At 43.6% G+C, this 14,331-nt stretch overlaps 2 protein-coding genes across 2 annotated transcripts; both read left to right on the forward strand.

Moving 5' to 3' along the window:
* Positions 1–7,938: 7,938 nt before the first annotated feature.
* On the forward strand, positions 7,939–9,862 carry LOC125546256 (glucan endo-1,3-beta-glucosidase GV). The gene is made up of 2 exons (XM_048710466.1): positions 7,939–8,073; positions 8,766–9,862. Exons 1-2 carry the CDS (start codon positions 8,067–8,069, stop codon positions 9,707–9,709), a joined length of 951 nt encoding a protein of 316 aa, XP_048566423.1. The 5' UTR covers positions 7,939–8,066; the 3' UTR covers positions 9,710–9,862.
* A 3,094-nt stretch (positions 9,863–12,956) lies between these two features.
* Positions 12,957–14,013, forward strand: LOC125549459 (probable glutathione S-transferase). Its single transcript, XM_048712865.1, has 2 exons — positions 12,957–13,339; positions 13,407–14,013. Exons 1-2 carry the CDS (start codon positions 13,025–13,027, stop codon positions 13,776–13,778), a joined length of 687 nt encoding a protein of 228 aa, XP_048568822.1. The 5' UTR covers positions 12,957–13,024; the 3' UTR covers positions 13,779–14,013.
* Positions 14,014–14,331: the final 318 nt, after the last annotated feature.

Raw genomic sequence — 14,331 nt, forward strand, 5'->3', positions numbered from 1 at the left:
TTTGTTTCTATTATCTTCACAGCCTGTCTACTAGCAATTCTGCACAACCTTAGTGTAGATGATTGTGTGAGCGATACAACTATGGAAAATAACTATACCTTTTTGGTAGTGAGGAACTAATTTTTGGTGTCAAGAAATTATGAAGTATTTATGCGTGTTCCACAACTTCAAATGTACTTGATGTATCAATTCCCTTTGTAATCTTTCAAATTGAGGATATTTCAGAGGAACTTCGTGCAATTCTCGATAAATACACAATTTCTTTCTTTCAGCATGTTCCATTTGTGACGATACTTCATAGTTTCTTACAAATTTTTGAGGTGCAATTTTCATTCTTCTGTGCTCGGATTTCAAATTTTGTTCCATCATAAAGTTTATCGCATTAATCTCTTAGCCTTTTATATCAATACCTAATAAGCTTGTTAGTTGAGTCCCACTTAGGAATTAGAGAAGTTTCTTTTGTTTCCTGGATAGATACTTATGGTTGTGTCCTCTTTTAGGTTTGATATGTCGAGTTGAAGAAATACTTGTAATGGTTGTCAAAGTTGTGTTTATTTCTGCAAACTGATTAAAAACGGGTCCACCTTCATAAGGGTGATGTAAGTTGCAACTAAACTCAGGTTTATTCCCTGTTGCCTACATATTTCTATTTCACCACATTATCTCTTAGCCACTAGATGGAAAACAGAAAAAAAAATGGGAGAGAATCACTTCCTTTATTGATCTATGTTAATATTTATTACTCCCTTCTTAAAAAAATATGTGAGCGTTTAGATCACTATTTTAGTGTTCTAAACGCTCTTATATTTCTTTACAGAGGAAGTAATCTACAAATATATTTAAGGTTAAAAAAGTTGTATTTCTTCACTTGCCTAGAATGAAAAGGCTGATACAAGAGGTACCTTGTCAAGGACACAAACATGACATACAATGACTAATCCAAGATGATCAGTGTGCTTCTTAGCACAAGTGGTAGTGTTTATGTTCTCTTTTGTATTACACATGGTTGTTGGTACAAAAAATATTATCCATCGTTCGTATTGATCCTGTTTTCGTATGTACCATGGAGATGAGGTTCAGTTCTTGTCTTGTTCACTCTAAAATGACAATTTACTTAATGTGCCACAAATGAGTTAAAAATATCTTTGGATTGTTGTATTTTTTTTATGCCGATAGTATATTCTTAGCCACTCTTGATCATTATTGTGAGTCACCATCTTCTTGTTGTACTAAGAAAATTGGGAGAAAGCCGATCAATCAATCACAGAGAAAATACAAGGGAGAAGCAGAGGAAAAAAGTTTGAAGGAAAGGGGCAGTTCAGGGATGTTGCTCTCAACTGTTTTGCTGCCGTGTTGCCGAGGGGTTAGAAAAAAGGAGGCGAAGATAAAAATAATAACTTAAGATAATGTGTAGTTTCTTGCCGCAAGCCCTCTCTTGCCTGATCAGACGGGGAAGAAGAAAGATAAAAAAAAGGGAAAGGGAGAAAGATAGAAAGGAAGAGACTAGGCCCACCCAAAATTCGACCAGTTTATCCCAAACTTGTTTTCCAGGCTTGAAGGTAACCTCTCCATCAGTAAACCAAATCAAGCAAACACAATTGTTTTTGGTAGTTGAACAAATGGTAATAACATAGTCTTTTTAAATTGGTACCAAGCAGTGCACATTTTCGAGCTGTGGTGGAAATGAAGTTATAGGGCATGTTTGTGGCTTTCCAACAATATATCTTCTTTGCATGATTCCGGTAAGCGGTATAAGGTTTCCATCTAAAAAAAGTTTATGTCAACATTTATTATTTAAAAGTCATTGTCTAGACTGTCCGGGAAGCGGTGGTCGTTGGTTGTCGGAACATGCTTGAATGTATGAGGGAGAAATTTGCTTCGACCTTGAAGACAACTTTACTAATTTGTTTGAATCATTTATATGCATTATGGCCGTAGCAACGCACGGGCATTCTACTAGTTATAGTTGAAGGTTGGAAGCCGTGCCTATTTTAACCTGTTGGGTAGCCATGCTGTTTTTACGGGAGCGGGCGGCCTTGCTTTACAATCCCCACCATATGTTCACTTTTTTTTCACATCTAGCACACGTTCACTTCTAATTCTCTAGGATAGAGTTTTTTAATAGAAAAAACATATGACTTGGATGGAAGTTCTGATCGGACTCATGTCTTTTTTGGAGTGGCGCTCGGACTCTATAGCTGGCAGTGCCTTTTTCTAACTGTTTAAGAGTCGTTTTTTTTATGACAGATGGCAGCGTTGCTTTAATCACGATCCCAGCGAACGTATACTTTCAATTGTCTAGGGGAGAGTTTTTTTTTTGAGCATTAGGAGAGAGTTTTATAATAGAAAAACATATGACTTGCACGAAAGATTTGCTGAATTATTTGTACGTGTCATGCCAAACTGTTTGGACGCACCTATATTCGTATGTGACGCTACATATATTATATCTTAACCGTTAATATATAAAATTAATGGTCAATATAATTTAATCTATGTGGATGAACGTGATGGCTTGTTTGACTTCTCTAATATATATATAATAGATAGATTCCACAGTAGTAGCACTCCCTAGAAACCCGGTACAGCACTTAAGTAGCTTGTTCCTTTTCCCGGGAAACCATGATCATTAAGTTCATACGATTGATTTATGTTATTATAACCCCATGATATCCTCACAGTGATAATGCTGGATCACTTCTGAACCTCTGCCATTGCTTGAAACTTCTTCCTCACTGCAGTGAACTTGGAAACCAGTTCATCCATGTTCGGCAGGCACTCCTTAGCGCGCTCGTCGCCGGCATATGCTTTCGCCCATCGGTGCAGAGCAGGGAACTCCTCATTGGTGAGAAGATCCACCCCGGAGATATCCTCGAAGGCTTGGAGCCAGCGAGCCAACCCACTGGCAGCTATGTCCACGAGGCCAATGGAGTCGCCCCCAAAGAACCTCTTTCCCTTGAGCTGCCCCTCGAGAAGCAGCAGATTCACCTTGGCCTCCTTCAAGAAGTCCCCCTTCCCCTCCTCGTCACCATCCGCCATACATATCGACATCCAGAAGGGCCATATTGATTAGAAGTTCACAGGACAAGAGATGATACCTTTTGGTCGATAAACTGCGCCCAGAAACGGGCCGTGGCCCTCTCGTAGGGGTCGGCCGGCAGCAGCGGAGGCCCCTTGAAGGCCTCGTCGATGTACTCGACGATGGTGAGCGACTCGCAGATGGATCTGTCGCCATGAAGGAGCACGGGGACCAGTTTGTGGACGGGGTTACACGTCAGCAGCAGCTCGCCCTTGTTGTTGGGCAGGTCTTCCAGGAGCAGCTCGTAAGGTATTCCCTTGAGCCTCAGGGCCACCTCCGGACGGTGGCCGTATAAGCTGCAGAACGTGCTCAGGACCTTCACCGGCTTAGGCCTCCTTTGCTTTAGAGGAATTTCATAGGAATTCTAGAAGATAGGATTCTTATAGGATTTTTTCCTTTAGAGCCCTTTGGTTCATAGAAATGTATTCCTATTCCTACATAGGATTGGTTCCTATCCTTCACATTTCATAGAAAAATAAAAAAGAGCCTAGACTCAATGGAAAAATTTCTTTGGTGTCAACCAAATGACATCTTGTTTCCTATTCCTACTCATAGGATTTGAGATACATGTCATCTCATTTCCTACAAGATTCCTATTCCTATGATAATCCTATCCTATGAACCAAAAGAGACCTTACTCATTTTTTGCTTCCAAGTTTTTGAGCTTATACTAAAAGCCAATGAGTTGGGTTGTATTTATAGGGATGCCACCGACCACCTAGCTATTGCTGTGTTGCTGTATCTTCTCTTGAAACTTGAAAGACTGAGCTGTTCACTCCTTGATTGGAGTCACGTTGCGGGGGAGATAAAGTATCTGTACAGTTTCGTTACAGTGGAGGAACTCGGGACTCACACAAGGTATTTTAAAGAAAAGTAGGCGTCTCAGTCGAGATGATGTCGGAGTAACAAGAAAAATATTGAAACCAAATTGAAATTTGCACTTCGTCGTCGCATGTGCACGGGAGGCTCGTACCGAGTGATTTTTTTTAAGATTCGTTTTTTTTCCTTCGATTTTCCGCACAGTTTCCTCTTTTTTTTTTTTGAGGAAGCACAGTTTCCTCTCTAGGAAGGGTTTACTGGATTTTCCACCAAGGATTAAAAAAATATTGTAGGATTTAAGAAATATTTATAATTTTTTCCTATATATGTTTTAAAATGAATGGACATTTTCTAAATGTTTTTCCCAAACTTTTGTTGAATCTGCAACATTGTTTTTTCAAATTCTAACATTTTTATATTTCTAGAAAACAGTTTAAACATTTTTGTAAAAGAATAATTATAAACAAGAGCAAAATAAAAAACCAAAAAATTAAAGCTATAAAAAATAAGAGAGAAAACAACTGAAAATCCGAACAGGAACTTTCTAGAAACCTTTGTAAAACTGGACAAACCCAACTTCACTCGGTGCTATTTGGCCAGCCCAACTTCACTCGATGTGTGTGTTACACCGACATCTTATCGCAAAGAGCGACAAATAGGATTCACCATTTTTCATCTCAACGTCTATAAAGTCTAAAGATGTACTCCACAACATTTTTGGGCTACTCCGAATTAACCTGTGGTTGAGTTGGTTAGGTGGACAGTGGTATCCCCAATCCACCAGGGTTCAAATCCTGGTGCTCGCATTAATCCTGAATTTATTTCAGGATTTCCGGCGATGCGCTTTCAGTGGGAGGAGACGTTCCCGTCGACGACGAGGCGCCTACGGTGACTTCGTAAATCTCAAGATGATATGCCGGCTCAGTCTCTCGGAGGTGCTCATAGGGGTAGGGTGTGCGTGTGTGCGTTCATAGGGGTGAGTGTATGCGCGTGTATATGAGCGCTTGTGTCTGTACTGATGCTCAAAAAAACATTTTTGGGCTACCCCGAGTAAAAAAAGACAAAAAACAACATTTTTCAATAAAGTATCCTTATTATGAATTAAATATAATCAAGTGGTATATAGCATAATGAGCATACTCTCAACATCTGCAGACCTAAATCTAATGCAGAGTGGGTGAACGTTTATCCGAAGACTTTGATGCCACCCATGTGGGATTAAACATCATGGTCGGTTGCTCCAACCGCGTACGCACCATCTTAAAACAGCGGAGTAATTTTTCATTTTGGGCTACCTAAAGTGTTGCCACCAAAAACAATGGAGTAATTTTTCATCTTATGGATTGGAATATATAGGACAAATGTTTCCTACCAGCCAGTGGTAGTTACCGTCATGCTTGTTTGTATGTTGTATGTAGTATCTGTCAAAACCGAAATTATGTACGTGTAGTATGTAGTATATAAAATACTTGGTTTTCCTCACTAAATTTGGTTTTGAACTAATTTTGTCTGGTGAGATTGAGGGATCAAATGTCACCGAAAAATTGTTGAGGGACCAGATGTAGACCTTCGGGAAACTTGAAGGACGAAGAACATACTTTTCTATATATTTGCATAATAACATAATAAAAAAGAAAAATATATTTTTCGTCCCTTAACTTTTCCTATGTTATAGGAAAGGTCCCTCAAGTTTAATACCAGCAAAACATAGTTCTCCAATTGTTATTTTTTTTTAAAACAGGGGTAAAAGATTTGCCTCATTCATTCATTAATTAAGGAGTTTAGAGTTGCTTTTACAATGAAAAGCGAAAAGAAAGATTACAAGGCCACTACTCTCCCGCATGATTAGACCCAAGTGCTTCGTGCCCGCGGTTACCCAAAGGTTGGTCTCATTCTAAATGTTTGAAAGCAAGATGGACGGAAGCGTTGACTTGTAACGTCCACTTGGCGGCGAATGGCGCGATGACGTCCACTCGGAAGCATCAACTTGTGACGGAACACAAAGTTTTCTCTATAAACTTGGTCAAACTTTGTAACATTGGACTTTTTAAAAAATCTATATGCATTACATTATGAAATGGAGAGAGTATAACTATGATCATCGATGTCGACACGTACTAACTAGTAAACCATCATTTTCCTTCAATCGACGTCGTGGGGGGTGGCTAATACGTGCGTGCACGCAGCACCTAGTCTAGTGAGATGTGAACAACCATTCTCGTATATTATGAGGAATGATCTTATCGTCCTGACCCGATCGACTAGTGACTAGGTACACGAAACTAAAACTGAGCATGCGATCATTTAAGGTCGAGCTGGTCTTAATTATCTTATCTTAGTCACCGTTGATCTCACCGAACAGACTTGACAACTGACATCGTGCGTGGATTGATATCAAGTTTTGTCAAGGTCCTATCAAAATAAGGCATGATTGCTTATTAATGTCATCTGTCAATGTATGATCGATTTCGTTATCAGTTCTTTTAAAAAGAAGTGCATGTATGATCGACTCAACATCTATAGTTTTTTTTAGAACGAAGGCTCAAGAAGAGTCCGGCTTTGAATTAACAAAGCGAACGAAGGCTCAAGAAGAGCCCGGCTTTGAATTAACAAAGCATCAACCGGCCAGGATTACAACGAACAAACAAAGTAAACAAAGAACAAAACAGCAAGCCGATACATGGTGCTGTGTAAAAGCTATCAGGCTACTACAAACTACTAGCAAAGATAAGGAAACTAAAGCACAAGTACATCTAGAAGTCGAAGAAGCCCTCCACAGCGAGCAAAACATCATGCAGGGCACCAGCAAAGCTTGGGGAAGAACACACTAGTTGGAGGAGCTCCGTTGTCAGCTCCACGGACTCTGGCCGTCGATGTCGCCCTCCTCCACGGAGCTCAGAAGGGGGCTCCCTGCCCTCGCCCTGGCACGAAGGGCGCCGATCCGTCGAAAGGTGAGATGCCCACCCGAAGGCTAAAGAGCGCGACGCTGTTGCCAACCGGAAGACCTCACCAGAGGACACCACGCCAACTACTTGGAGCTCATCCAAGAAAGCATCGGCAATCTGATATCTGGAGACGAGGAGAACAGCTACACGGCAAGGGCTGCTGAAGACGGCAACCCACGGAACAGCACACTTCCCAAGCTCACCAAGACGGCCCCTTGAGGGTGGCGCGCCACGGCGTCGTTGCCTGCCAATCGAGGGATTTGGGTTTTTCACCTGGTCATGAGAAACACGGGAGGAAGAGGAGGGAAAGGGGCATTTTTACTGCGCCTACAGTAGGGACGGCGCCCATTGGGCGTCGCGCCGGCAAGCCGGATAGCCAGCCCGGATGTCTCCGGTCTCTCTCCCAACCCACTCGAAGGAGAACGGTACGGTGCCCGGAGGCCGCGAACGGCATCTGAGACGAGGGTGAAAGATCTTGAAGAGGAGGAGAACGGATCTGAGACGAGGGTGACAAGAGGTTGAAGAGGAGGATGCCTTCAGATCTGATGCGGGTGCCCCGAAGCCATCGCGCACCACAGCCATCGCCCGCCGTCACCGCGTCGCCCGCACGGCCGGGATGAGCGGCCAGCACCCGCTGCCGCCGTTTGCTGAGGACGACACAGCACCACCGCCCGAGGTTGCCACCTCGGCTCCGAGATCCTCCACCGGGGCGGAGCGACCAGATCCTCGCCGCCACCATCCTCGACGGCCGCGCAGCGCTCCGGCGACCCCCTCCGGCGGCGACTAGGGAGAGGAAAAGGGGGAGAGAGCCCTGGCGGCGGGCTAGGGTTTGAGCCGCCCGAGTCGCCCCTGCGGGAGCGACGCGGGGGGCTAGGGGGGGGGGGGGCTTCTACCCCCTAAACATCTATAGAACGTAACAACGCCAAGTCCAACAAGTTACCAAAGTTTTGTATAGAAAGAGATAGAGATGGCACGTCGCAGGTCTGCAACTGGAGCAAGTGGCACTTTCTTTTTGTCAAAACCCAAGTGGCATCTTGCTGTTACATTAGCTAGAAAAATATTCTCGAATCTGGAACTGGTTAGCTAATGGAACAAGTCACACATCTCTCACTATATAAGGCTGGCTAACGGCTACACTTATGGCAACAAGCAAGGAGCAAAGCACATATTTGAGCGAGCATCATATTTGAGGAGTATATCCGGGTTGACGCCATTAAGGAAAAATGGGAGGTACGCATCTGATCCATTCCCTCTCTGCCTCTCTAGTGTACTGATTCATTTTCTTCTTATTAAGTCTCACATATGTGGTTATGAGCGCTCTTACTCCTACAAAAGCTTTTACAAATTTTATGTAGCATCGACTATTTGTAAGTGGACTGAAAAACGTTTTCGAATCGGTCGATCTCGCAGTAATATTTGAATTGAAAATCCAACGGTTTTCATTCTTCTTCCTCCACCAGCTGTTTCTTCTCCAGCCAGCCCTACTCCTCTCCACCCTTTGCCTCTCCTTCGCCGGTGACCGTCTTCGATGCGGTCCTAACCAGTCCCTACTGGTGATATGGCTACCAGCTAAGGCGTCCCTGTCTCGAGCACACGTGGTGTTTAATCCAAGGGGCGTCAAAACGAAAATTATGACCCGAACTAGTGAGCCACAGTTTCTCTACCGGCGACACGCAGGCGAACCCCGGTTTCCCATCTCCGTCGAGATCCGGAGTCTGGCCTCACAAGGTCTCCGCCCCTCCTTCTTCTTCTCTATGATAATTGACCTACACAAATTTTAATTACGGGCAACTTGTAGATAATCCACGCGTATTATGATTACCATGAAGTTAAGCTTTACTTTTATACATGGTCCTTAATTGCTGATTTTGTTGTCATGGATCTGATCCAAACAAGTTCCGACATTGATTATGTTTGTGCAGCCGTGCACGGTGTGTGCTACGGAATGGTGGGCGACAACCTGCCCTCGCGGGGCGATGTCGTGCAACTCTACATGTCCCGCAACATCCACGCCATGCGCATCTACAACCCGGACCAGGAGGCCCTTGCAGCCCTCCGCGGAAGTGGCATCTTCCTCATCCTGGATGTCGGTGGGCTCGACGAGGTCCAGCGCCTCGCCCGTGACCCGTCATATGCAGCCGGCTGGGTCCGGAGCAACGTCCAGGCCTACTACCCGGACGTACTCATCCGGTACATCGCCGTTGGCAATGAGGTCCCCGCCGGCGACACGGGCGTCATCCTCCCGGCCATGCAGAACGTGCACAATGCCTTGGCGTCCGCAAACCTCTCCAGCAGCATCAAGTTGTCAACGGCGGTGAGATTCGACGTGATCACCAACTCCTTCCCGCCTTCCAGCGGCGTGTTCAGGGACCCTTCTGGCTTTGTGCCCATCGCGCGGTTCCTGGACCGCACCGGCGCCCCGTTCCTGGCCAACGTGTACCCCTACTTCGCTTACAAGGACGACCGTGGCCAGAACATCAGGCTAAACTATGCGACGTTGCAGCCGGGCACCACGGTGAGGGACAACGGCAACGGGCTGAACTACACCAGTCTCTTCGACGCGATGGTCGACTCCATCTACGCCGCGCTGGAGAAGGCCGGCACGCCGAACGTCAGAGTGGTGGTATCGGAGAGCGGGTGGCCGTCGGCGGGCGGGTTCGGGGCATCGGTGGACAACGCGCGGAACTATAACCAGGGCCTCATTGATCACATCCGCAATGGCACGCCGAAACGGTCAGGGGCAATTGAGACGTACATATTCGCCATGTTCAACGAGAACAAGAAGCCAGGGGATGAGGTCGAGAGGAACTTCGGGCTCTTCTTCCCCAACAAGCAACCTGTCTACCCGACCATCTTCCCCAATTAATAAGCCGAAAGTCAACGTCTATGTACGTAGCTGGCCTGTCATGCATGCATGCGTTGCCACTTGTTTAATAAAAATAGATGCGTGCTTGTGACAATGTAGCCTATGAACGAATCTTCCTTGAGAATAAATGCATGAATTGTGTAAAGACGTAAATATTTCTTCCCTAACAAACAGACATATTTTGATATATTATATGTATATTATTTCATGTATGTCTTTAACTAATTTTAAATAACATACTTCCTTCGTCCCGAATTAGTTGTCGGAGATTTATCTAACTACGAAACTATCTAAACACATTTTAATGTTAGATACATCTGTATATAGACAAATCTAAAATAACTAATTTGAGACAGAGGTAATATGTTTTAAACTTGCCAGAAAAACCAGGTTGCTGGTTTTCTTCTAGAGCCAGAAGTTTCTTTCAACCATTTTTTAGGAGCGCCATTTTTATTTTGGCACAAGAGGTGCGGCCTGTGGCGTATGTTGGGCCATCACATGTGCCTTTTTTAACAACAACTGAGGAGAATCTGTCATGGAAGCCCCTTAAGGGTCAGTTTTGATGGGTTGAGAGCGCGCCACTTGGCATGCTCTCAGCCGGCGCCAGGTGTCATGTTCTGGATGCTCCATAGGGATTTTTTTTTCTATATGCGTTTTTGCACTCTAGAGAATTTTGTTTGGCTTTTCAGTTTTCACCTGGTTACCCCTAGGTTTCGGAAGATAAATTGTCTGTATAAAAACATTATCTTTTTTTGTGAGAGGCACAAATTTTCTTCTCATGGAGATAGAGCTTTGCATTCATGAGAGGCACTGATTTGCTTCTCTCATAGAGGCACAAGTTTGCTTCATGAGAGACGCAGCTGTGCCTTGTGGAATGAGAATTTTTTTCTTACGCGGGAGGCACAAATTTGCTTCTCATGGAGGCACATTTTATTTTTCACGGGAGGCTCAGTTGTGTCACGCGAATAAAAATAAGAATTATTTTTTCTTCATCCACAAGAGACACAAGTTTGTTTCTCATGAAGGCACAGATTTGCTACTGCAAGATGCACAACTGTGTCTGTCAGAAAAGCAAAAAAAAGTGGGAATACAATAGTGCTTCTGGCTCGTTTTTTTTCTTCAAGTCTTCTCATGAAAAAAAAAGTTCGTCAAAACCTATTAATGCGACAAATCCTACCCGGGTTCGTTTTCAAAGATCTCAACACAAGAAATCCAACGGTGAAAATGATTCATGATTTGGACGCACGGTTTAAGAGCTAAAATATTTTAATAAACGAATTTAAAACAAGGGGGAAAATGATACAATGCACCACTCGTCGCAACCCAGGACGGGTGACCTTTGCAAAGGCTAGTCCTCAATATGTAATTTCGCTCATTTACCGATTCCAATCCATAGGATGAAAATTTACCCAATGGTTTTGGGTAGAAGCACTTTAGGTAGCTCAAGATGATAAATTACTCCACTATTATAAGGTGGTGTTCCCTCAAAAAAAGAGATGGCGTATACATACTTGGAGCAACTGATCAAGGATGTTTTAACCCCACGTGGGTGGCATCATATTCTTTGGATAGGCTTTCACGCACTCTACATTAGGCTTTGGTATGTAGATATCAAGAGTACTAGAGGGGCGCCCGCCTGGTATAGGCACGTAGTCCATATGTCACTTTTGTGTCCTATTTTTTATTTTATTTTCACTGGAATGATTAATATGAGCACCATATTGTTGTGTGGTTAGATGTGGGTGGCGGTCTGATATGCATAGGTTTGGTCATATGTGAACTCAGTGGGCATTTACATAAGGTGCACATGTTGGTATTGGTGTTCCCCGGCGCATGTATTTGTCCATGTAAATCTGTTATGGACAAAAATAAATCAATAATATAAAAAGCATGAATAAACTAAAAATAAAGGATTCCAAGAAGGTAAAGGGATTTTTCTCTTTGAGTGTGTATAACTTGTATAGTTAGAATGTACTATATCATGAAAATCCAATTAGATTTAAGAAAAAAAATCACTAAACCGTTACTCCTGAAAATTATTGAAATTCGTGAGCATTAAAGTTTTTGAACATTTTAGAAATCCACAAAAAAATTATAAAATTATGAATATCTTTTTAAATGAACATTTTTAAAAAAAATCAACAGTTCCAATTGTTTATGAACTTTTCTTACATGATAGATTTTCCAGAACCAGGATTTGTCGAATTTTCTCCGACTGGTTTTGCTAAGAGCGAAAGTTAATTTTTCCTCGAGCGGGGAGTGCATGCACGTGGTGTATATTGGCCAGCCCAGCCCAGCCGAGTGTTATACCGAGCTCCCGGCCTATGCACTTTGCAAGAAAAGCAGTTTCTAGAGTCCCTTGCCTCGAAAAGAAAAGGACGCTAGAGGCCAATCCGTCAATAACCGTGAAGCTCCTAGTAGCCTGTGCGTTGGCCTAGCTGTCCACACATAAACTTGAAGAAGATGCTCATTATGCTATATACCCTTGATTATATTTTAATTTAACAATAAGGATCCTTATTGAAAAAAGTTATGGTTTTTAGTTTTTGCTGCATTGGAAAACAGTGAATCCTATTTGTCACCCTTTGAGATAAGATGTCGGGGTAACACAAACATCAAGTGAAGTTGGCTGACCCAAATAGCGCCAAGAGAAGTTGGGCTGGCCCAAAAGGCATTTCCTGTTTCCACGGATTTGGGAAGGCTTTGTGCATGGTTTGTCGAGTTTTAAAATGGTTTCTAGTAAATTCTTGTTTGGGTTTTCAGTTGTTTTCTCTCTTATATTTTACAGGTTTAATTATTCCGTTTTTTACTTCGCTCCTGTATTTTTTTTCTTTTTCTTAAAAAAAGTGTTTCTGGAATTTTGAAATGTCCACTATTTTCAAACAAACTTTTGCAAATTTTGAAAAAATGTTGCAGGAGTTTTTAAAATGTTTGGCTCCAGAGTAACTCCATTGAACGGAAGCTTTATTATATAAAATGGGCTTGGTTATCCCATGGCTTGCATCATCTCGAGGCGCTTACTTAATTTTTTTTAAATACATGCATGTGTGGCCCCCGAGTAACTCCATTGAACCTGTACAGATACTTTCAGCCAAGAACAAGTTTATTGGGGTGAGGGTCAAATAGGTTTCTTTACACATCTCAACTTTGGAAGGAAGCAGCTGAGTAGTTTCTCTCCCCATCTTTACACATCTCACCTTTCAAGAGAAGATACCGCAACAAAGCATCCCCTGACCCATATAAATAGTACCACCCCGTTCATATCAGCCAACAGTCAGGGGCTTTGAGTTTAAGGTCCAGAATTTGGAAGCAAAAATGAGTGAGCCGGTTAAGGTGATGAGCACTTTCTGCAGCATATACGGCCACCGTCCGGAGGTGGCCCTGAGGCTCAAGGGAATACCTTACGAGCTGCTCCTGGAAGACATGCCCAACAACAAGAGCGAGCTGCTGCTCACGCACAACCCTGTCCACAAACTGGTCCCCGTGCTCCTTCATGGCGACAGATCCATCTGCGAGTCGCTCATCATCGTAGAGTACATCGACGAGGCCTTCAAGGGGCCACCATTGCTGCCAGCCGACCCCTACGAGAGGGCCTCGGCCCGTTTCTGGGCGCAGTTCATCGACCAAAAGGTACCATCTCTTCTCTTGTGAGTTGTGAACTTTTAAGCACGTTTCTGTCCTGAACACTGTACCGTAGTTTGCTAGGCCGTTCTGGATGTCGATATGTATGGCGGATGGTGACAAGGAGGAGGAGGAGTTCTTGAAGGAGGCCAAGGCGAATCTGCTGCTTCTCGAGGGGCAGCTTAAGGGGAAGAGGTTCTTTGGAGGCGACTCGATTGGCCTCGTGGACATAGCTGCTAGTGGGTTAGCTCGCTGGCTCGGAGCCTTCGAAGAGATCTCCGGGGTTAATCTACTCACAGATGAACAGTTCCCTGCTCTGTGCCGCTGGGCGAAAGAATATGCCAGCGATGAGCGTGCTAAGGAGTGCCTGCCGAACATGGCTGAACTGGTCGCCAAGTTCACTGCAGTGAAGAAGAAGTTTCTAGCAATGGCAGAGGTTCAGAAGTGATCCCGTGTTATCAGTGCGAGGATATCATGGTTATGACATAAATCAATCGTATGGACATGTTTCCTGGGAAAAGGAACAAGCTACTTAAGTGTACTATACTATGGTGTGTAATTCCCATTTGGATGTAACTTGTCTTGCTTTCTCAGATCCAGAAATCGGTAGACACATGGCGGATTGTATTTCTTTTCCAATGCAGGGTGCAGCACCATTACGAGCAATCAATATTTCTTGTTAATTATGATGGTATTCGTATCTTCAGAGAGGGTCTGGAATTATTTGTCCTAATTTTGATGATGACAACGCGCAGAGCAGGGCAGGGATCTAAAATTGCCTTCCTACACCCACCATCCATAGCTCTGTACCACTGACCAGCTTCGTTGGGTTCTGGATAAATCTATTCTTAATCCGTGCCTGCCCAAGGCAAATTAATAAATTAGACCAATAATGCAGATCTCAGGGACAGCACACTGCATCTGTGACCAACTAGCTTAATTTTTGGTTTCGATGAGTAGGAGTTGAAGAATAATGTGATTCAGTTTTACTAGAATGATTA

This window comes from Triticum urartu, chromosome 3 (assembly GCF_003073215.2).
Source record: "Triticum urartu cultivar G1812 chromosome 3, Tu2.1, whole genome shotgun sequence".
NCBI lineage: Eukaryota > Viridiplantae > Streptophyta > Magnoliopsida > Poales > Poaceae > Triticum > Triticum urartu.